The 23,527-nt window shown below is 39.2% G+C and overlaps 1 protein-coding gene across 1 annotated transcript in view; it reads right to left on the bottom strand.

Moving 5' to 3' along the window:
* The window catches only part of LOC114053593 (adenylate cyclase type 10-like), a 46,572-nt gene that overhangs the window by 14,937 nt on the left and 8,108 nt on the right, over positions 1-23,527 (bottom strand). The window contains 8 exon segments of the mRNA XM_027876684.1: positions 317-453; positions 1,043-1,314; positions 3,742-3,828; positions 4,779-4,968; positions 5,149-5,302; positions 21,377-21,432; positions 21,881-22,099; positions 22,101-22,232. Of these exon segments, the coding sequence (XP_027732485.1) occupies positions 317-453; positions 1,043-1,314; positions 3,742-3,828; positions 4,779-4,968; positions 5,149-5,302; positions 21,377-21,432; positions 21,881-22,099; positions 22,101-22,232 (1,247 nt within the window).

Raw genomic sequence — 23,527 nt, 5'->3', positions numbered from 1 at the left:
CCTTTTATGTCATTTCCTCATTTTAACTATGTACTGCTAATATTTTTGTTGATTCTATTTATGTATATTGCACCCACTATTGTCTGGCCAAACTAAGTCATTGGTATTAGGTGTTGCCATCAACTTAATTTAAAAATACTTTGACTGAGGGCACCATTAAGAGGCTTGGGAAGAAACAGCTTATTATTCTACAAAATAAACCCTAGTTATCAGTAAGAAAAAGCATCTGCCCCATAAGGGAGTGATGGGATGGTCTAATCCTGGGAAAGAGATTCCAGCAGGTTAGGAAGAACCTGTAGGAGGTAATTAAGCTTACTGGTAAGCATCTCCCATTTACTGTCCTCCTCCTCCTCCTTCTGTAGGACATGAAAGAGCAGCACCTCCCAGGAAAGAAGGCTCTGGCGCAAGACCTCACAATAGAGGGGTACCCCAAAGCTCCTGTGGAGAAAGTAGCTGCAAAGAGAGAAATGTAAGGGGCTGACTAAAGACCATGTGAAGGGGACTTAAGGCTAGTTCACAGTTAGATGTCTATATAATCAGCACTGACAAAAGCAATTGCAAAGATGATATAAAATAGTAAATAATTTATAAGAAATAATTTCTTTTTAGCTTTGAAGGGCTATAAAAATGTTAAGCAATATTATGAGATTGATTTTCCTAATTTTGTCTTATATTATTAATGAAGTAGTAGTCTCTAGGAAGGGGTCCTGGGGACAGGGCAGAAGCTGGCCTAGCTACAGACAACTCACAAAGTGATCCCACACATTCGCCAAAAGTTGATTTCATATATATAAATATATATATATATGTATGCATGTATGTGTGTGTCTATGTGTATATATGTATATGTATGTGTGTGTATGTTTATGTATATGTGTGTCTATGTGTGTGTCTATGTGTATGCGTGTGTGTATGCATATATATGTGTGTGGTCCAGGTACTAATTTGTCATTAAGCCCACTATCTTTAAGAGTACCCTTCCCATTCCCTGTGTAAGGGAGACCTGGACCTGCTCCCTTATATTACGGTCTTGGCCACTCACATCTGCAGCTCTCGGGGGATGCTCACCACTCCCAGATCCTGACACACCATTTCCAACAGTAAGGAAGGTACGAGTATTGGCAGAGTCACATGGGCAGCTTGGGGGCTTTGTATGAAATTCTGTGCCAAATTACACAGGGCAGATGTGGAAGATAAGGCCATCACCACGACAACAGGAACACTGGAGAGCAATGTCACCAAAAACTCCCAAGAGGCTGTGTCTATGTACTGGGCCTCATCAATGAGGAAAATCAGTGATTCTTCCTTCACTGCCTTAAAACAACAGCAAAGAAAGAACAAAGATTTCTAAATTAGACACAAAAGCTCCAAACGTCTAAGCCTACTGGGAATTTCATACTATTAACTTATTTGAAAACCAGTATTTTTAAAGCTGGGAAAGTCAACATATTCATACATCCATCACCAATGGGGCTTAAGGCCAGTTCAACACAGGGCAGGACTCTAGAAATGTATTATTATGTCCAGCTAATACTTAACATTTTTTTTTTATAAGACCCGTGACTTAATCGGTATAGGAATTCCTAGTGAGCAAATCAGCAATTGCTCTGCAAATTACAATCTTAGAGAACTGTCAAGAGAACTGAGCACTGATAAGTTAAATAGTTAGGCCCAGGTTTACAAAGTCAGTACATGACAATAGTAGCACTTGAAACCAGATCTTCCTGACTCTAAAGTCAGTTTTCTATTTCTCCCAGCTGTTTTTACATATGGCTCCCACATTTACTTGCTAAAGAAATTTTTAGAACAGAAAATACTCTAAATGAGTAGGAAATAAGTTATTTTCTTTTGAGTTGCAAATGTAACTAAAATGTAAAAAATATGTCTAAGATGTCTGAAAAAAACTGGAAAGAAGTTGTCTATTAAGACAGCACAAACGTTTTGAAAACATTTCTTGATCTACCAAAAACTTAGTTTGTTCCAAGGCAGAGTCCCACATATACCTGCTGCTTGGGTAATCACATCCAGTGAGCATGCAAAAAAAAAGGAAATCTTTTGCAAATAGAAAACTTGGCATATAAATTACCTAACAACTTTCAATTTTCTACAATAATGGAAGTGAAACACAAATGTGTGGATAAATCAAAATAGCAGGCAACACCAAAACAACTTTTCTTTGTCTCTGTGTTTTTGTACTCATACTTTTAATACACAGGAATTTTAATAAGAAAAAAACTGGAAAGAAATGTTCTGATTTGCTGAACCTTTTACGGAATTCAATTTAAATATTAATTTTCTATTAGCACTCAGACCAAAGTTGTTTAAAAGGCAAATTAAACTGAACAATCTAGAGAACTAATTCAAACTGGAAAACGTGTGGAAAGCCAATCTCCAACTTTTAGAGAGTTTTACTGATGTCTTTTGCTTTAGAGTTATTTCCTGACATACTGTGAAACCCTGCATCACCAACAGCCTTCGCCTTTCAAACAAGCTGCATTGTGAAATGCTTGTTAAAATGTTTAGAACTGGGAATACTTTCCCCCATTGATGCAATGTTAAAAATAATTATTTTGTTCCCATACTAATCCACAAGATATTTAACTCATATTAAATATATGCAGTGAAATGAGCTTAGAAAATAGTGCTGATATATTACTAGTCAGTAAACAAAAAACCCACAATAAAACTAAGTGATTATATTCCCTGCTCACCTGTGTCTCATAAAATTCCTAGATTCCTTCTCCCCATAACCTAGGTGACATTTTCTATGTGAAGCCTTTCCTGACACTCCAGTTATTAAGATTATCGCTTTCTTGAAGTTACTTTATGTTATTCATTTATGTTTATGTTGTATCCTCCCAGCACGATGTGTGCTATACACAATGACTATATTGTTTTTGCCTTTGCAGAGACAAGAACCTAATAGGGTGCCTTGTACAGAGTAAGGGTTTAAATGTTTGCTGGATTAAGTAGTTTTTAAAACTTATTTGAAATGGTAGTATGTGAGAAAAAAAATGTTTAATCACATTTCCCTCATTTCAGGAAGGCAAAAGGCTGTTCACGTGGAATGTTGCATACTATATCAGACATGATCACTGAGCCAATTGGTTTTGCAGAATTAACTCCTTTCTTTTATAAGAGAGGGTTATATGGAAGTGTGGACTACAGGGAAGTAATTGTGGTATAAAAAAAAGATAATGATAGAGCTTTTTAAAAAAAATAGATTGAGGATGAGGAGAGAGACTGTGGTAAAGATTCAGTAGGGGGTTTCTGGTCACTTTCAAGGGTCTTAGGAATTGATGTCAAAGGTTCTTTATTCTGTTTAATTTAATTCCAAAATTTGTGGTTTAGTTTACTACTTATTACCATAATTAGGGACATTTTAGGGGCTTACAAAAAAAAAAAACAAGAATGTGATGGGAATAAATACCACATCTCAGAACGAGGCAAATAACACTCTAAGTAAGCAAAGTGGCTGTTTCTTAAGTTTGCTGTCTTTCTGCCTCCCATTCCTTTGCAGTAGGTGAAGTAATGAAGTGTTTTAGTTTCCATGCATATTATGAGTTCCTATGGGGCTACAGTTTATATTTAAAATTAATATTAGAGACAGCGATGTGAACAGAGGAAGTAAGCAAAATAGGTGGTAATAACTGCAAGAAACTGAAAGGGTTCTTTATTTTGATTAAGCTGAAATGTGGATAAATATGGATAGAATTCTTTGCATATGGCAAAAGGACCCACCTCTTGAAGCAATTGGATCAAACAGGCTTTAACTTTCTTCTGTCTGTCTAGGTCATCCATGTGGGAAACTATGAAGGACAAGGGAAACTGGCCAGAAAGATAATTCAAGAATTACCATTTAAAGCACCTACCCAATCAGCAACACTTAAACAGGGAGACTACCCAAAGAGAACTATCAGCTGAGGAATATTCAGTTTTGATAGGTAAAGAACAGGAGAAAGGGAACTCCCTTACAGAATGCATAGGATTTTAGAGTTAGAAAAGACATAGATGATCACCTAGTATGGGCCCCCTCAGTCTAAAGATGAGGAAACTAAGGTCAAAACAACTTCAACTGACTTGTCCAAAGTCACACAAGATTTATGCAGCAAAGCCAGGATTGAAACCAAACCTTCTGATTTCAAATCCAATATTCTTTCCACCACTTTGAGAAATACGCAAGTTTTAAATTTGTAAGACCATCCCTAATGGAACAGACCACTGCATACTCAAGATTGTGGAATATTTCTGAAGCATACAGCCGAGGGTCCAGTTGGGCAATTCTAGCATTCTAGGATTGGGTTTGGCTATCAGAGCGCTTAGGAAAAAAAAAAACTACTGGCATTTCCTGGCACAAGCTTATGAGAAGCCAAGATGGATTTCTTCTTCTATATCTTTAGTACAAAGTCAGTGCCCCAGGCTGATAAACCAACCCTGTGATGAATGATTAGTAGTATCCATGATATAACATCACCTATGAATGCAGTCCAAGACAAGTCGGTGAAACTGGTAAAATCAAGGTAGGAAAAGAAACGGGTTTGTGGACTATGGAATTGTACTTCTGAGTCAGGTTGTTAATAGGAGCTACATCTGCTGGTCAGGGCTGACACCAGATCATGAAAGGAGCAATGCTTTAAAAACCACCATGGCCTAAGAACACTAGATTAGGAGGCAAATCCAAACGATATTGGAGGATAACTCGATCCCAAATGCTGTCATTAATAAGAACCAACATCAGTCAATCAGCCAATTTAAGCAAAAGCTGCTCCCTCCATCACCTTCACAAAGAACAGGTCATTGAAAATGCAGTGAAGTGATTCTTCTACTACCCCATAAAGGTGGCTACGGAGGAGCCGTTGACGGTCATGGGATGGGCACAGGTCAATCTCAAAGAAGATAGCCATAAGTGTCTGGATGGCATAGAAGCACTGTCCAGCATCTGTTTTCTTCAGCTCCATTGCCAAAACCCTGTTGACATAGTAGTTTACCACTGAGTTCCATAATACAGAAAAGAGTCATTTAGTAAACTGCCCAGGATCTGAGCTTGGGGTATACTACTAGAAAGAGAGTGAGAGCAAAGGAGGAAAGGAGGGGGAATGAGAAGGAGGGAGAGGAAGACGGAGAAGATAGAAGAGAGGTAGTCTTCACCTGTGCCCCTCCTTCTGAGCCAGGTAGTCTATTTCTGCTAACAGCTGGCTTTTCCCATAGCCCTTTGCACCTTCATATAGAACTGCTTGCCCTTCCTTCTGCTGTACACATTTCTGCAATGCCATCTGAAAGGCTTCGAGCTCTTTTTCCCGGCCTGAAAGAGACAGAGTCCTTACCATTTTTGCCTTGTACAAAAAATGCTCACTTAATATTTAATGATATGAATTGAGGAGTGGCATCTTAGGATGGCTTTATAATGGTCCTTTGAAAACCCATTGAGGCCTTTAAAAGGCAAGCTATTTTTAATTTGTCTGCTCAAAACTTAATGTTTTAGGATGTATGGTAGCTTGAGGTAAAACTGTAAAACAGAGCGGCTGCTAAGTGGCACAGTGGATAGAGCACTGACCCTGGACTCAGGAGGACCTGAGTTCAAATCTGGCCTCAGACATAGAACACTTACTATCTGTGTGACCCTGGGAAAGTTACTTAACTCCATTGCCTAGCCAAAAAACAAACAAACAAACAAACAAACAAAAAAAACTGTAAAAACAGGGGTTCTTAACATTTTTGCTTCATGGACCCTTTTCGCAGTCTGGTGAAGCCTATGGACCCCTTTTTAGAATGTTTTTAAATATACAAAATAAAATACATAGGCTTACAAAGGAAATCAATCATATTGAGATAGAATTTTCAAAATAAGCTTTTTTAAAAGTTCACGGACAAGAGGGAAGAGCCAAGATGGCAGAGTAAAGGCAGGGACTCACCTGAGCTCTCCCCCAAAGCCCTCCAAATACCTTTAAAAATTACTCTAAAGGGGCAGCTAGGTGGCGCAGTGGATGGAGTACCAGCCCTGGAGTCAGGAGGACCTGAGTTCAAATATGACCTCAGATCAAACACTTGACACTTACTAGCTGTGTGACCCTGGGCAAGTCACTTAACCCCAATTGCCCTAAAAAAAAAAAAAAGATAAAAATAAAAAAATGACCCTAAACAAATTCTAGAGCAGCAAAACCCACAAAAAGATGGAGTGAAACAAATTTGCAGCCCAAGATAACTTGGAAGGTTAGCAGGAAAGGTCTGTTGCACCAGGGTGAGAGAGCAGCAGAGTCCAGTGCAGGCCGCACCAGCACAGACCAGGCCCTAGCAAACCAGGAGCAGGCCTTGGAAGTGACTGAATCAGCAATGGCAGCAGCCGCTTCCAGAACTCTCAGCCCACAGATGGCAAGGGGGTCAAACAACTGGTCAGAAGGAAATTACAGGGGTCTTTTACTAGCACTGAGGCAGGACTTTGTTGCTTTGCCCATACTCAGATCTGGGTGGCAGTGCTAATGGCAGTCCCAGGGTGATGAAGAGCACTAGCACAGCAGAGCTTGCTGCCACAGTAGAGAGGGGACCCGCCTCACAGTTCCAGGGCAGAAAAGAGTGCTTGTGATCACTCACAGACCAGAGCACAGGCCAGGAGAGTAGTAAAACATAAGCTCAGAAGAAGACAACAAAATCAAAGCTCCTATATCCAAAACCTCCAAGAAAAATATGAATTGAGGCCATGGAAGAGCTCAAAATCAAGTAAGAGAGGTAGAGGAAAAATTGGGAAGAGAAATGAGAGTGATTCAAGAAGATCACAAAAAACAAGTCAACAACTTGGTAAAAGAGACACAAAAAAATACTGAAGAAAATAACACCTTAAAAAACAGACTAGACCAAATGGTAAAAGACATCCAAAAAGCCAGTGAGGAGAAGAATGCTTTAAAAAGCAGAATTGGCCAAATGGAAAAGAAGGTCCAAAAGCTCACTGAAGAAAATAATTCCTTAAAAATTAGAATTGAGCAAATATATGCCAATGACTTTGATTTCTAATGACTAATGACTATAATTTCTCATAAGAAATCAAGACACCTAATAAAACAAAGCCAAAAGAATGAAAAAATAGAAGACAATGTGAAGTATCTCATTGGAAAAACAACTGGCTTAAAAATAGATCCAGGGGAGATAATTTTAAAATTACTGGACTACCTGAAAGCCATGATCAAAACAACAGCCTAGATATCATCTTTCAAGAAATTATCAAGGAAAACTGCCTGGATATTCTAGAACCAGAGAATAAAATATAAGTTGAAAGAATCCCATGATCACCTCCTGAAAGAGATCTCAAAATGAAAACTGTCAGGAATATTATAGCCAAATTTCAGTTTCCAGGTCAAGGATAAAATATTGCAAACAGCCAGAAGGAAACAATTCAACTATCATAGAGCCACAATCAGGATAATACAAGATTTATCAACTTCTACATTAAAGGACTGGAGGGCTTGGAATATGATATTCTGGAGGGCAAAGAAGCTAAGATTACAACCAAGAATCACCTCAGCAAAACTGAGTATAATCCTTCAGGGGGAAAAAAATGGACTTTCAATGAGATAGAGGATTTTCAAGCATTCTTAATGAAAAGACCAGAGCTGAATAGAAAATTTGACTTTCAAATGCAAGACTCAAAGGTATACAGGAAAGGGAAATCATAAGGGACTTAATAAGGTTGAACTGTTTACATTCCTACATGGGAAGATGATACTTGTAACTCATAAAAACTTTCTCAGTATTAGGGTTGTTAGAAGGAGTGTGTGTGTGTGTGTGTGTGTGTGTGTGTGTGTGTGTATACACATATATATGTATATATGTGTGTGTATGTTTATGTATACATGTAGACAGATGGCACAGGTGTGAGTTGAATATGAAGGGATGATATTTAAAAAATAAAATTAAGGAATGGGAGAGGAATGTGCTGGGAGAAAGAGAAAGGGAGACGAAGAATGGCGTAAATTATCTCACATAAAAGATGCAAGAAAAAAACTTTTATAGTGGAGAGGAAGAAGGGGAAGGTGAAGGAGAGTGAGTGAATCTTACTCTCATCAGGATTGGCTCAAAGAGGGAATAACATACACTTAATTGGGTATAGAAATCTATCTTACCTTATAGGAAAGTAGGAGGGGAAGGGGATAAGAAAAGGGAGAGGTGTGATAGAAGGGAGGGCAGATTGGGGGAGGTGGTAGTCAGAAGCAAAACACTTTTGAGGAGGGACAGGGTGAAAGGAGAGATAGAACAGAATAAACAGAGGAGTGGAATAGGATGGAGGGAAATATAGTTAGCAATAGTAATTGTGAAAAAAATTTTGAAATAAGTTTCTCTGATAAAGGCCTCATTTCTCAAACATATAGAGAACTGAGCCAAATTTATAAAGAAAATAAGAGCCATTCCCCAATTGATAAATAATCAAAAGATATGGTAAGTTTTCAGATGAAGTAATCAAAGCTATCTATAGCCATATCAAAAAATACTCTCACTATTGATTGGAGAAATGCAAATCAAAACAATTCTGAGGTACTATCTCATACCTATTAAATTGGCTAATAGGAGAGAAAAGATAAATGACAAATGTTGGAAGGGATGTGGGAAAATGAGACATTAATGCACTGTTGGTGGAGTTGTAAACTGATTCAACCATTCTGGAGAGCAATTTGGAACTATGTCCAAAGGGCTATAAAACCATGCATACCCTTTGACCTAGCAATACCACTACTACGTCTGTATCCCAAAAGAGATAAAAAAAAAAAAAAAAAAAAAAAGGAAAAGGACCTACATGTACAAAAAATATTGATAACTCTTTTCTGGAAGCAAAGAATTAGAAATCGAGGGGGTGCCCATCAACTGGGGAATCGCTGAACAAATTGTGGTATGCGATTATGATGGTATACTATTGTATTATAAGAAATGACGAGCAGGGTGCTCTTAGAAAAACCTGGAAAGACTTGCATGGGCTGAAGCAAAATGAGATGTACTGCGTACAAAGTAACAACTATTGTCAAGATGATCAACTGTGAATGACTTAGCTATTCTCAGCAATACAATGATTCAAAACAACTCTGAAGGTCTTAGGATGAAAAATGCTATCCACCTCCAGACAAAGAATTGACAGTGTCTGAATATAGACTGAAGTATATTTTTTAAACTTTATTTTTCTTGAGGTTTTTTTTAGAGTCTATGTTTTCTTTCACAACATGACTATTATGTAAATGCTTTGCATGACTATGTATAGAATTGCTTGCCTTCTCAATGGCGGGGTGGGACAGGGTGGGAGGAATGGAGAAAATTTGTAATGAATGCTAAAAATTGTTTTTACATGTAACTGGGGAAAAATAAAATGCTAAACAGGAAAATAAATACATAATAAAAAAGTTCACAGACCCCAGGTTATAAACTCCTGCTCTAGAACATAAAATCTACAACACACAAATTGATATCCTTTCGTTAGCAAGGAGAGGGGCAGGAGTCTCTGGAAAATATTCTCAGTTGGTACGGAAAGTGAACCAAGGAGCTTGGCAAAGTCACTGAAAAATTTATGAAGTATATTTCCCTAACATCCTGCTTAGGGGTGAGGAGTGTGGAGAAGGGGTAGGGGCCTTGGGAATGGTAGAGGTTCCAGGAAGAAGCAGAGAGAGGGTAAGAATTCAACTTAAAAAACACAGATATAGGATTAAGCTTATATTCCCCTGCTTGTATGGAATTTCCAAAATAATCTTTCCAACACTTCCTACTGTCATAGCCACATGAGAAGCAAAGCTGGAAGTATACAGGGGATAGCTAATTCAATTAAAAAAGCATTTATTAAATGCCTATTATGAGCCAAATACTATATCCCGAGCACAAAGGCAAAACTGAAACAGTCCTTATTCTCATGGAGTTTACATTTTACTAAAGTGAAATGATATGTATACATATAAGTGAACACAAAATAAATACAAGGTAATTCTGTAGGGGAAGGGAAAACACTAAAAACAGATGAGACTGAGAAAAGTTTCATGCAGGAGGTGACAAGTGGACTCAAACTTGAAGGAATTTGGGGACTCCTAGGTACAGCTGAAGAGGGAAGAGCAGGGAAGTCTATCCCAAGCTATGGAAAGGGGAGATGGTAATATGGCAGTCTCATAACCTATGTCCTATGCAGGTAGGAGCTTCATTGATGTGTGTCACATTGTGGGTTGCTGAATGAAAAGTACAGGGAATGGAAAAGTGAAGGGTCAATAGACTAGACTTTACAGAACTTGAGAGTTGGAAGGGACCTAAACAGCCATCTAGTCCAACATATACTTGAATCTCCACTATAACCTACCCAACAAGTGGTTATTTAACTTCCACTTGAAAGCCTCTTTCAAGGAGAGGGAGCTCATCACCTCCTGAGACAACCCATTCCCCTTTCAACAGATCTTAAGTGTTAGCAAGCTTTTTCTGACATCTAACCTAAATCGGCTTCTTTGTAATTTCCATACATTTTGTGCCTAGTTCTGCTTTCACAGGCCAGACAAAATAAGTCTAATCTCTCTTCCACATGACAGCTCTTCATATACTTAAAGACAGCATGAATCTGTCATGAATCGTGGATCCCTCTTTCACAGATTTTCTCTTTTCCAGGGTAAAAATGCCCAGTTCCTTCAACCAATCCTCATGAGAACAGCTCAAGGCCCTTCACCATCCTGGCTGCCTCCTTCTGAACACCTTCCAATTTATTAAAGCCATTTTTAAACTGTATTGCCTCAAACTGAACACATTCTGCCAAAGCAAGGAAGACCTGGTAGAACTGCCTCCATATTTCCTGGAAGGTATACCCCTGTTATTGCAGCCCAAGATCACATTAGATATTTTGACTTCCATATCACAAACTAAGTTTGCAGGCCACTAAAAACCCCCAATTTTTTTCAGAACAACTGCTAACCATTCCTTCCTTATCATGTACTTGTGAAGTTCATATGTTTTACACAAGTGAAAGACAATGAATTTATTCCTATTGAATTTCATCTCATTTGATTTAACCCAATGCTTTAGCCCATCAAGATCCCCCTGGATCCTGACTGTGTCATTCATTATGTTAGCTATACCCAGCTTTGTGTCATCTACAAACTTGATGGGAATATCACCTATGCCTATATCCAAGTCATTGATGAAAATGTTAAAAGAGCACAGAGCCAAGCACAGATCCCTGGGCAAGTCCACTGGAGACTTCCCACCATGCTCACTTTGAGTCTGGTCATCAAGCCAGTTCTGAATCCACCTGATTGTATTATCATCTAATCCATATCTCTTCAGCTTCTCCACAACTACAGACATTTTTTTTTAAAGGCAATTGGGGTTAAGTGACTTGCCCAGGGTCACACAGCTAGTAAGTGTCAAGTGGTTGGTCTGAGGGCACATTTGAACTCAGGTCCTCCTGACTTCAGGGCTGGTGCTCTATCCACTGCGCCACCTAGCTGCCCCTGAGACACTTTTTTAAAAGCTTGTCAGGAATCTAGGTAAACTCTATCTATAGCATTCTCTTTAGCTACTAGTGTAGTAATTCTGTTTAAAAAGCTGCCATGCTAATGGATAGAAACAACCTATCCTTCTGAGAATATAAAAAAGTGCTCCCCTCAAGCTCTGTTCAGGAGGAATTTATTAGAGCATCCTCCCATAGCTACATATGTCTTTATGTCTATATACTTGAATAAAAACTTTTGCTGATCTGTCCTTCAGAGTGCAAGCTATGGTCATTATCGCCAAGACAATTCTTTGTGAGCTGGCTGGGAATCAAGCACATGAATCCACATGGGGAAGACCTACAGACTTCATCCCTCTCAGTTCCAAATGCCCACTGAATGAAGGTAAGAGATCCTTTTACAATCTCTGCTGGAGCCCTGAAATGGGACAACCTGAAGATTCCAAGCCCAAACTCAAGGAATTAGATTCTCTTTTTTCTGACAGATCAGAGAAAAACTTTTTTCCTTTCCTTTCTGTTACTGTTACTGATTTTATGCCAGCTTGTTCTGGAGTGGAACTAAATAGAAAGAAACTGTTTAAGCACCTGCATGCCACACAACACACTAGATACACCTAGGTTCAGGAAGAAAAGATAACTGTTGTGGAAGGGAAGATTTGAATTGCCTATCTGTGCTCTCTATACTGTTTGTACCCCCAAGAGTGAGAGAGTGAGAGAGAGTGAGAGAGAGAGAGAGAGAGAGAGAGAGTGTGTGTGTGTGTGTGTGTGTGTGTGTGTGTGTGTGTGTGTGTGTGTCTGTCTGTCTGTCTGTCTGTCTGTCTTAGGGAATCTGCAAGGCTTGGGACTTCAGCAAGGGAGCATCCAGCCACAAATATTGCCTGCTGGTACAGCTGACACAGCTAGAGGAAGTTTCAGGTGGGGAGAAATGCAGATCAGTGACTGACTGTTTAAGACTGTGTGCCTAAAGGACTCAGCAAAAAGCTTGGGGACTTCTACAAGTTACAATTGTTACAACATTTGTCAACTAGTTAGAATGCAAAACTATGAATACTGTCACAGCCAGTGCTTGAAGTCTTAGGTAGAGAAATGTTTTTATAACATGTAAGATTTACATGTTACATTCATGGAATGTCCCCCACTGTCTGGTTTATGAGGTACTAGTCACTTTGATAACAACCATCATTTCAACAAAAGCTTTCTGTGGACAGACTCACTTCAGCAGGTATTTCCCCTGGACTGAGCCTCACTTCCATGAGGTGGCTTAAAAAGAGAGATCCCGTAGCAACATATGGTTTTTCCCCCACTACGGGGCAGAGTTAACTCATGGGCATTTCCCACAGCCTAATCCTCTCTTCCATGAGTTAGCTTGCTGGATGGAAAAGGAGTGACAGCAGACACCCCGAATAAGCCTTTTTTGTCTGCCTGTGTGAATGAGATAGGGCAGAGTCAGTCTAAACAAGTTCCAGCTCTCTTTAAGGAAAGTCCAGAGAATTATACGGATAATCATTCACTCTCCCCAGTCATGTAAGTTTCAGGACAAGCGGAACTATTACTCCAGGGATGAAACTTCAAAGCAATTCCCTGAGGAAGGATCATTTGATCTTGATCAATTGGTACGTTTATGGGAAGCTTTCCAATTCCTTGGATCTAAAGCTGACCAAACCCAATGGGATGACTTTTTTAAACTGGCATTTCAGAAGCTTCTAAACACAAAACTGAGTCTGTAGCCAAGAGCCACAAAGCCTCACATGGGAAATATATCACAATTAAAATATGTAAAAAGGAAATTGATTGTTCCCACAAATTGTTCACAGCCCTTCATCTGTAATCCTCCAGAGCAATATAAATCCAAACATAAGCTGGGAGAAATCCTAGACTGGGCAACTCCATACACATGCACTCAACTCTGCCTGACTCCATGCAAACAATGCAGCCCTTCCACACTACTGCTATTATAACCCACCCACCCTGATACCTTAAAGAGTACCCTGCTGAGTATGAGAAGTACTGGCTAGCTGCAACTTTTACTTTCCCAATTCACATCTCATTAACCTCTAGGTTTTCCCCTTTTGGGCTCCCCACTTCTGCTCCATGGCTAGAAACAGAATGTTTCCCCTCTTTCTAACCTGAACTAAGTTCTAAACTCTTTTAAGTTCAATTCCCAAAATCTTCCTTTCCACTCTGAAACCTATCCTCCATACCAAGGCCAGGATTTTAACCCTTCTGAGGACAATGTCATTACTATTCACATCTCCTAGTGCCCAGCAATCTTTGTAATTTGACCCAAAGGTTCCCAAAAGGGGGGACCCAAAAAAATTCCAGGAAGAATTATAGACTTGCAAATTGCTATAACCCAAACTGGACCACTAATAACCCACTAATGAGGCCTGTTATGCCTAGAGAAACCTTGCAATATTGGTTTGTAGCCTATGTATGGCCCCCAATGATCCAACCTTTACTCAAAAATTCTTTGATAAGTAGGAGGAATTAGTAAAGGCTTCTCTGGGCTATAGTGAATTTCTAATCCTTTTCTCCCAGATCTCAAAAAGGACTTATTCTATTATGCTCCATGGTGATTCCACCCCTGACCAATATGGATAGCATCCCTGACCCTAAAAGCACATAAATAGAATATCCTAGTCCTCCTCAATGACTTTGTGGTTGGTAGACATAAAACCTTTAAAAGTAAGCCACAGCTTTGTCTCCCCCATTTATTTAAGCCATGATATTTTAGCTAAGGAAAAACTGTTTTCCACTAACAAAATTCAAGCCATTTTTAAAATTTGCTACTTGACTCTCAAAAGACAGATACAAGGATTTGGGGATACAGCTGGCTACTTCAGACAATGAGTTTTAGGTAGTTAACCCTAGACAAATTCCTACAAGAAAACATTCATGACACCACTTGTAAGCCTTTACTATGGTTTAAAGGAAGTGAGGCAGCATTTATTACCCTGAAACCAGCTCTACCACTACCTCTTGCCCCAAGCCTCCCTTCCCCTTATTTTGTCAGGAGGAAAGTATTGCCCTAGGGTCCTGATCCTAACTCACAGAAAAAAAAAAAAACCATTATCCCACTGCTTATTACAGCTCCATCTAGGATTCTGTGTCATCTGGTTTGCCTCCATGTCTCAAATCTGTTCCAGTCACTGCCCTGTTGTCAAGAAGGTGGTGACTGCAAATTCGGCCTCAGACACTTGACACTTACTAGCTGTGTGACCCTGGTCAAGTCACTTAACCCCAATGCCTAGCAAACAAACAAACAAACAAAAAAAACAAGGTGGTAACTGGTGACCATCCCTCATTCATTCATGGCGCTCCTTCTAAAAAGGAAAAGCCAGCATATTTCCAACTCTAGACTAACTAAATATAAAAACCTTTTGCTGTCAACAGCCAACGTGACCCTGACAAGCTGTCCTCTACTTAATGCTGATTCTCTGTTAATTATACTGTCTGATGGTGAACCATGTAACTTTATTTTTGATACTTTATAGCTGTTCACTCTCAGGCTTGACTGGAAAGATTGTCCTCTTTAGGATCCGGACCTCCTGCTCTTTGTGGTAGACAGCTCCTGCCTTCGAGGGATACTCAAGGACAACTGGATATAAAATACTCTGCTACATCCAACACTTCATATAGAAACTCCCTTATGATTACTCTGTTAAAAGTGTTAAACTTACTGTACTCCCTCTTGCCTGTTATAGCTTTAAGAAAGAAAAGAAAAGAACAAAGACTGTGACACTGACTCTAAATATATTTTTGGTCAAGTATGGAAACAAAGAGTGTTCCTCACTTCATCTAGTGTCTATATCCACAATGGCTGTTATGCTAATATATAGGTAAGATGCCTTTAATAGAGGAGATGCCTCACCTGTTATAAAATGTAAAGCTCAGGTGACCCTTCCCCCCAAGCTAATGTCACTAGAAGAAACATTCTAGTGATGCCTTAAGGAACACGTGGCCCCTCGTGGCCCTCAGGCTCCTAACTTTGTTCTTATTTGTCTATCAACAGATCTGTCACCACTAGCTAGGGATCAAAAAAAATAATAAGATGAAGGGCGGCAGACAGTTCTCTGCATAAAGACTCTCTTTGGCATTTCTCAGTTGGTGACTTGGTGGCACTGAGAAAGCTACTTTCACATTCTCTACTCTTCTGACCTGCTCTGAGGATCATCTAAACTAAGGGTATGGGGGGGGGGGCAGGGAGAGAGAAGGAAATGATCACAGCAATACATAAAATAGGTTCACTCCAAATTTTCCTTCTTTGCCATAGCAGAACTTCTGCACGATTTATGTGGTCCACAAATCGTGGAATGGGGAAAAACTGTACCTGCTGCCGGTTCCCCATCGTTTGGGCCTTTGCAAACTTACAAGTTGATTTCATTCAGTTACCCACGTGTTGTTCCTATGGAATACGTTCTCATTCTTACTGACACTTACTTTCCGAGAAGCTCCTTAAGGACTCATTACCAGATTTAGATTGTCATTTACTATAGTGACAGGGGCATACCCTTCACAAGCTGGATCATTAAAGATACCTATAAGGCACTTAACATACAATAACTACCCTGTAGTCTATCTATAATCCAACGGAGCTGCAAAACATAAAAACATGCTTAGCCACAATTTGGACAGAAATTTTCCTCAACTGGCCTGATAATCCCATCATTCTCATACAGATTAGAAATACTGTGAACATAACCTTATACCACGTGAGATTCTCATGACATTCCCTATACAAATGTCAAGAAGACTTCTAGATGTCTCGTATCACTCAGACTTCCACTTAATAAATGAAAGTGTGTTGAACTATTTTAAAGCACTAATGAAATGTTAGCTCTATTCATCAACAGATTTTGATAGTTTTACTCTGTTTGATCCACCATGTCACAACTTCATCTGAGAGACGTCTATGTAAAGATCCATTAGCAGAAAAATGCCCTCCAACCCTGCTGAAAGAGTCTATCCTACATCCTGCTGAATGCCAGTGCCATATTCATTGTCAAGGCCATCAAATGCAGCCTCATGAATCACAACTGCAAAAAGGTCCAAGTTGGACCTTGGCGTCCCTGTCTCCTTCCCTAAACCCAGTACCCCCTTCCTCACGTCCAGAGAAAAGAAACCTCACAACAGTACTTATATATAATGTGCTATGCCCCTTGCTACGCCTCAGTCCCAAAACCCGGCTGAAGGATACATGTTTAAGGGAAGTGAAAGCAAAAGATCTGCATTTTTACTGCCTAGGATGTCATTATTCACTGCAGTTTTAGCAGTAGTTTCTAGAAGAGATTCTAGACTGATGTATGGTCTCATTTGACTCAATCCCACAGAGGTATATTGCTATGTTAAGATTTAGCTCTAGTTAATGTTTTCTCTCTTTCGATGTTATTATGCATATTTGTCACCTGCCATGTGATCATGTTTATAGGATGAACTAGTGACCCTTTCCTGACCTAGGTAGATGAATAATCAATCTCATGTCATGCTGGGGATATCAGCATGTGCTCACATACTGTAATAAAGGGCTCCTGCTAAACAGCATACCAGCAGTCAACTCAGCTTTTCCTGTTCACCACTAATTGCCCTTTATTTCCTAGTAGGATGTTTTGAGAACCCTGGCAATGTATTTAATAGTTCTCACTTTATTTTCTTCAGCTTACCCAATATGCCATGCTATCCAAGAAGGAATCTATGCCAGTTCCTATTTGCTCCAGAAACCTTTATCTCTAACAACCCTACACAAGGAGGTACCTCTAACACAGGGGAGAGTACCTCAACATGACACACTGGCATATATATGCAGTATAGCATCATTCTTCCTCTGACTCCTCAGCCACTTCTGACCTTGGTGAATGTTGCCATAGTGCACATTCTCTGAAACGACTGTGTACTGTCCACTTCCAAAATGCAGATATAGAATAAATCAATTGCTCCAAAAGAAGCCAGATTCTCTGCACTATTTTCCTGCCATTGCCCTCACAGGCTCAGATTTAGAGCTTGAAGGTGCCTTAGAGGTCATCAGGTCCATAGCTCTTTTTTTTCCAGACAAGGAAACTGAGGCTAGAGAGGCTAAATGACTTGCATAGGATCATAAAATTTAAGTTTTCAAGGTGGGAATTGAACTCAGGTCTCCCCAACTCCAAGTTTAACACTCCATCTACTATGCCATGCTGCCTCTCTCATCTTTCTTCCAACTGGCTTTTCTAATTTCTAAGTCAAGGTTATTACTCTCCTTCCATGCCCAGCCTGACCATCACCCTCTCACTAGTTAAATAGGATAACATCATCCAATGTTCTGTCCCCTTGGGAGCCTGGTTCCTCATCTAGCAACAGACTCTGACTCTGCAAACTTGAGAAAAGTATTTAAGTATCTGCCCAGTACTTAGCTAGTAGGGTAAGTCTCTCTTCAATTTGCCATCCGAGGAACACCTTACATCCTTCATTTCTCATGAAGAAATGCCACTGAGAATCTACTGGCCACACACAACTCAGTTTTTCCTAAAATTGTGTGTACTAGGATGCCAGACCTTGGTGTATGCAAACCTGAGAAAGTTCTAATAAATCTATTTCCCTGAAAATTACTGCTAATATCATTGCCAACTCTCTGCAAGCACTCTAGAATACAATGTTTTCACTCAAACGACTCCCCACTGACAAAAGAATCACACTGGATTTCTCTCAAGGTGGAATCCGCACTCTGATCCATACCTACATCAACCGGTACAGAAATCACAGAAACCAACCTCGACATCATCCAGAGCTTTTTTATTTTCCTTGCACTTTGTGGCAACAAAATATACCAACTGGACCTGTTCCCCAGATTCCTCAACTTAGGGAGTTTATACTAGGTTGCTTTTAGTACTTTTTCTTGTACTACAGATCTCCAAGGACAGATTCAAGCCCTCTTCGTGTCAGGACTAATGTTCACCTAATCCACCTAACTCCTGCTCTGAAGACCCCAACTGCTGATTCTGCATTTGCAGAACTGATGGAAGTAAATATCCTTGAATGAAGCTAATACAGCTTCAAAGGGGGAAGAGCAAAAGCAAAAAGAAAGGGGCCATAGGTTTCCTTTCTTTCCGTCTGCTGACATGAGCAGCCTTGGAAAGAGATCTCCACATTCTAGAGCATGGGGTTGTACACTTCTTTTTTGTGCTTCACACTCAAAAACACACCACCCTGGATTGTTGCTGGGCGAGGGATGACAAGACAATCCTTCTGCGAAGCTAAACAATGAGATAAGTTCTACATATAGATCAGTCTGGCTATAAGGCTATTTGGTAACTGCTTTCTTAAAGAAGTCTCCCCATACATCTGTATGTCTCTGTTTCTTTACTCCTGAATAAAAGCTTCTGATGACCTATTCTCAATAGCATGTAAGCTGGGGTTATTATCATGACATATAAACTGCTACAAAGAGAAGGAAGCACTGCCAGGAAACAATATACTCAGTGACACAATATAAAAGAAAGAACAACAGAACAATTGAAATTGAATACCATGAAATTATGATGAGCAAACTTGACCCCAAAGAAGATATATAAGAATATACTTTCCCTCTTCTTTGATGAGGTGGGGAACTATGAGTATAGAACACTGAACACATTGTCAGATTGTTGTATTTATTAGTTTTGCTGAATTTTTTGTTGCTTTCATTTTTTGTTATAAGGAACAGCTCTCTGAACTAGGAAGGCAAGATCTATATTGGAAAAGTATAAATAATGTCTAAACAAAAACTATCAAAAAATTTTTAAATTAAAAAATAGAATAAAAAAAATAGAATGAAGTTTTCCAAAAGAAATAACTGAAGATTCTTGATCAGGAGAGTGGCATGGTCAGAGTTGTTCTTTAGGAATATTACTGTAGTAGTTGTGTGACAGAGAGGGGAATGGCTGAAAGCATGCAGATCAGTTAGATGGCTATTGCAACAGTCTCAGTGAGAGGTGCTAAGGGCCTAAACTAGGGTAGTAGTTGTGAGTGGAGAGACAACAGCCACAAGAGATGTTGTAGAAGTAAAACTGACAAGACTTGGCAATTAACTGGATTGGAGGGAGGGGTGAAAGTGAAATGTCAAAAATAAGTACCAGGTTATGAACCTGAGTTACTAGATTAAAGGAAGTAAGGAAAAGGGGTGGATTGTCAGGGATAGACAGTGAGGTCCATTTTGGACAAGCTGAGTTTGAGGTACCTATGCAACATGAAGGTGAAGATGTCCACAAGCAGTTAGTGATATGAGACTGGAATTCAGACGATATATGAAGGCTAGAAATGTAGATTTTGGAATCATCTACACAGACACTATAATTGAATCTATAAGGAGCTGATGAGATTACCAAAAGAGTGCAGAACAATAAGAAGAAGAGGGCCCAGGACAGAAGAAGAGATTAAGATGTAAAGAAACAGAGGCAACAACTACAAACAACTTTTTCTAGGAGTGTGGCTATGAAAGGAAATAGAGCTACTAAAAAAAAAAAATTAAAGAGATGGCAGAATCAAAGGAAAGTTGTTAAGGGAGGAGAGAGAGTTGAATGTGTTTTTAGGCAGCATGACACAGTGAAAAAGGCCCTGTTGGCTCTAGAGTGAGAGGACTTGTGAACCACAGCCTCTGAGGTCCCTTCCACTCTATATCTGGGATCCTGTGACTAAAGATTAGAAATAGAATGGGGATTACTGAAGGAGCAAGCCTTCAAAATAGGCAGGAGTGGATGGGATCAAGGACACAAATAAAGGGTCTAGCCTTGACAAGGAGAAAGTTGACTTTTCTAAAACTGGAGAGAATGGGGAATGATGGAAAGGAAATTTGAGGTGTAGAATTGAGAAGATGGCAGTTCACAATGGATGATCTCAATTTTAGTATGACTATAGGTCCCTTGAAGAGAAGGAAGAGGGAAGGGGTACTATAGATGGACTGATTAGCCAGGTCTCCAACAGACTCTGTAGGGAATGTGATTAGAAGTCAAACAGGAAAGAGTAGAAGAATTGAGTTGTAGCAATGAAGACCTAGCTCAGGTTAGATAACATAAATTTGTAGTGGACCTAGCCAGTGTAGTTGTGTGACTTCCTCCAGAAGCAATAGGGAGGGAATGGGGAATGAAATAAGCATTTATATACTTGTGCCTACTATATACCAGGCATTCAAGTGGGACAGGAGAACATGGGTGGAGGGGATAATCCAGTGTTGGGGTCTGGAAAGAGATGAACAGCTAAAGGACAGAAGGTAAAGTGATTTAAAGAGAAAGGATAGCATAAAGTTGAACCCTGGGAGCAGCTAGGTGGAACAGTGGATAGATAGAGAGCCAGGCTGAAGTCAGGAAGACTCATCTTCCTGAATTTAAATCTGGTCTCAGATACTTACTATCTCTGTGACCCTGCACAAGTCACTTTACCCTGTTTGCCTCAGTTTCCTAACTGTAAAATGAGCCAAAGAGGGAAATGGCAAAGCACTCTAGTATCACTGCCAAGAAAATCCCAAATGGGGTTGTGAAGAGTCAGATATGACTGAAAGGACTCAACAACAACAAAGCTGAACTGGTTAGGCTATTTTCATTGTCCAGGAAATGAGCATTATTGCCTCCAAAATATTTTGCTCTAAGCTAGTTTATGAGCCAAGTGTTTATAAGCTACATTCCATTCCTCACACACAATCTGACTTTTAAGGTTGGTTCTTTTGATCAGTGACAGGGCTAAACCTGGTGTCTGTACTGTCAACATGGAGAAGAAGAAATGGAAAGTCCTTTTTAGATTAACATAAATTAGCCAAAAACATTACTTTTTTATTGTTGACTTCAAACTTAGAACTAAGTAAACCATTTTTTTTTCTTTTTTTCCCCACATTTGGCCAAACTGTAGAGATTTCTTTATATACAATGTACACACACACATACACACACACAAGATTTGGGTTTGAACAATATAGCTCTCCAAACTTACCCAACAAAGGGTAATGTTCAGATTGATTTCTAGCCAGGTGTCTCTTCCCAAACATTCTGGAAAAAGGAAGAAAGTAAATGGATTCAGGAATATCATCTTCTTCATCAGGTCTCTGTTGAGAACCCAAGAGGTTCCCAGAACCCTGTACTAGAGTTAAAAAGTTGAGTTATTTTCCCTTCAGGATCAAGTAAGTTAAAGGGATTGGGAAAGCTGGTGTTAGAGTAGGAGACAGCAATGCTTTTCCTATTGTTAACTGTTTCTCTCAGAATAGGAAGATGAAAAAATTCCCTATATTTGTTACATTAAAGTTAGAGATTTCAGACAATGTTATTTCTCTATCTGCCCTTCTCTATACCATCACAATAACCATAACATAAATTGTTATTTAACTGAGATTTAATATTTATTATTCTTATATGCTGGTCTGGAGGGGGAAAGGTATGAACTGAAACTTATGTCACTTAGACATGGTACTCACATATGACACTCACAGATAGCACTTACACACATGACCTGTGGCCAAAGTATTCATAGATCTTCCCTGGGTTGGTGACATCTTTCATCTTCTTCTCTGGAAGCTTCTTAAAATTGTTATTAGGTAACATGGACCGCAGATATGTTACCTCATCACAAGATACCAGCCCTGGATAAGCTGTCACCATTCTGGCCACAAGACCCACCTTTGGGCCAATAACTGTGTCAGGAGACAGCAAGGTGAGAGAGAGTTAATGAACCCACCCCGTTAACCACAATGCTGAGATTCCAAAGCCCAACTATACCTGTAAATTCATGCCTGGCTAGTGCACCAATAACTCCACAAAATACTGGGCCATTGGTGATGCCAATAGAAACAAGCCTAGGAGACAGAAAAGACAAACATTGATAAATCCCCACTTGAGCTACTATGTATGAAAATAAAAATCATATAAGTTAAATGGGACCCCAGCTCTCGGAATTTGTTACGTGACTTGGGACAAACACTCCCCAAACATTCCCTATTGAATCCCTACTAGTGGGATTTTGGAAGAATGAATAGGATTGTCTACTGGGTCACATCCCTGTAGGTGAGTAGACTAATATCTGATAACAAACTCAGTTTAGTAAATCAATCAACAGGATGTAATGACATTTCACCATGTGCAGAACCCTGTAATAGATATTCTGGGGGAAAACAAAAACAGAATTACATTCTAGATTATATTCTGGTTAAAGAAGTAGGAAGAATAATGGTTTTAAGAGAAGAGAACAAGTATTTGTTAAATATCTATTACATGTCAAGCATTGTACTAAGCATTTTACAAATTCCCCACAATAACATTTGTGAAGTAGGTGTTATTATTATTCCCATTTTATAGGTGAGGAGATTGAGGCAGGCAGAGGTTAAGTGACTAGCTCAAGGTTGCACAGCTAATAAGTGTCTGAAGCCATATTTAAACTCAGGTCTTCTTGATTCCAGGCTCAGAACACAATGTACTGTGCCACCGAGATGCCTCTGACTTAAGATTCTGAAAGGCCTAAGTTCCAATCTAGAAATCAAATTCTAAAGAAATGATTCTTCTCTTCCATTGGTGGGAATTAGGTTTGAAAGTATATTTAAAATGTTTATATCCTAAAAATATAATATAGGGTTCTGGAATTTTACAGATTACAATGATAAAATAAGAAAATGTATGTGAAAGCATTTTGTAATCAATAAATTGTAAACATAGCCTATTGTCACTGGGAGTAATAAGAATTATTTTAAAAAGTGGATGCATAAACTTTCATTAGGTGCTTACTATACGCCAAGCACTGTGCTAATGATAGCAACAATACAAATAATTCTTTACATCTAAATATGCCTTTCAAACTTTTTTCACTTTTGATATTATTTAATTCTCATGATGACCCTGTAAGGTACATAGGTTTTGTTAATTAGTATTGTTAATAAGACAATAATATATTAATATTATTAATATAATAATATATAAATACTAAGACATAAGTATTGTTAATTAGACAAATTAGTAAATGCAGTTTAAAAGGAGTCAAAGCAACTTGCTCTGCAAATTAATGGTGAAGCCAGTAGCAGAATCTGGGCCTCATGGTAATAGATGGCAAGATGCTAACAAACAGGTGTGCTCTTCTCACTTGGCCAACTTTTTCTCTATT

The sequence above is a fragment of the Vombatus ursinus genome, unplaced genomic scaffold (genome assembly GCF_900497805.2).
Source record: "Vombatus ursinus unplaced genomic scaffold, bare-nosed wombat genome assembly UNPS02014811.1, whole genome shotgun sequence".
NCBI classification, from domain to species: domain Eukaryota; kingdom Metazoa; phylum Chordata; class Mammalia; order Diprotodontia; family Vombatidae; genus Vombatus; species Vombatus ursinus.
This window is presented reverse-complemented; position numbering and strand designations above follow the sequence as displayed.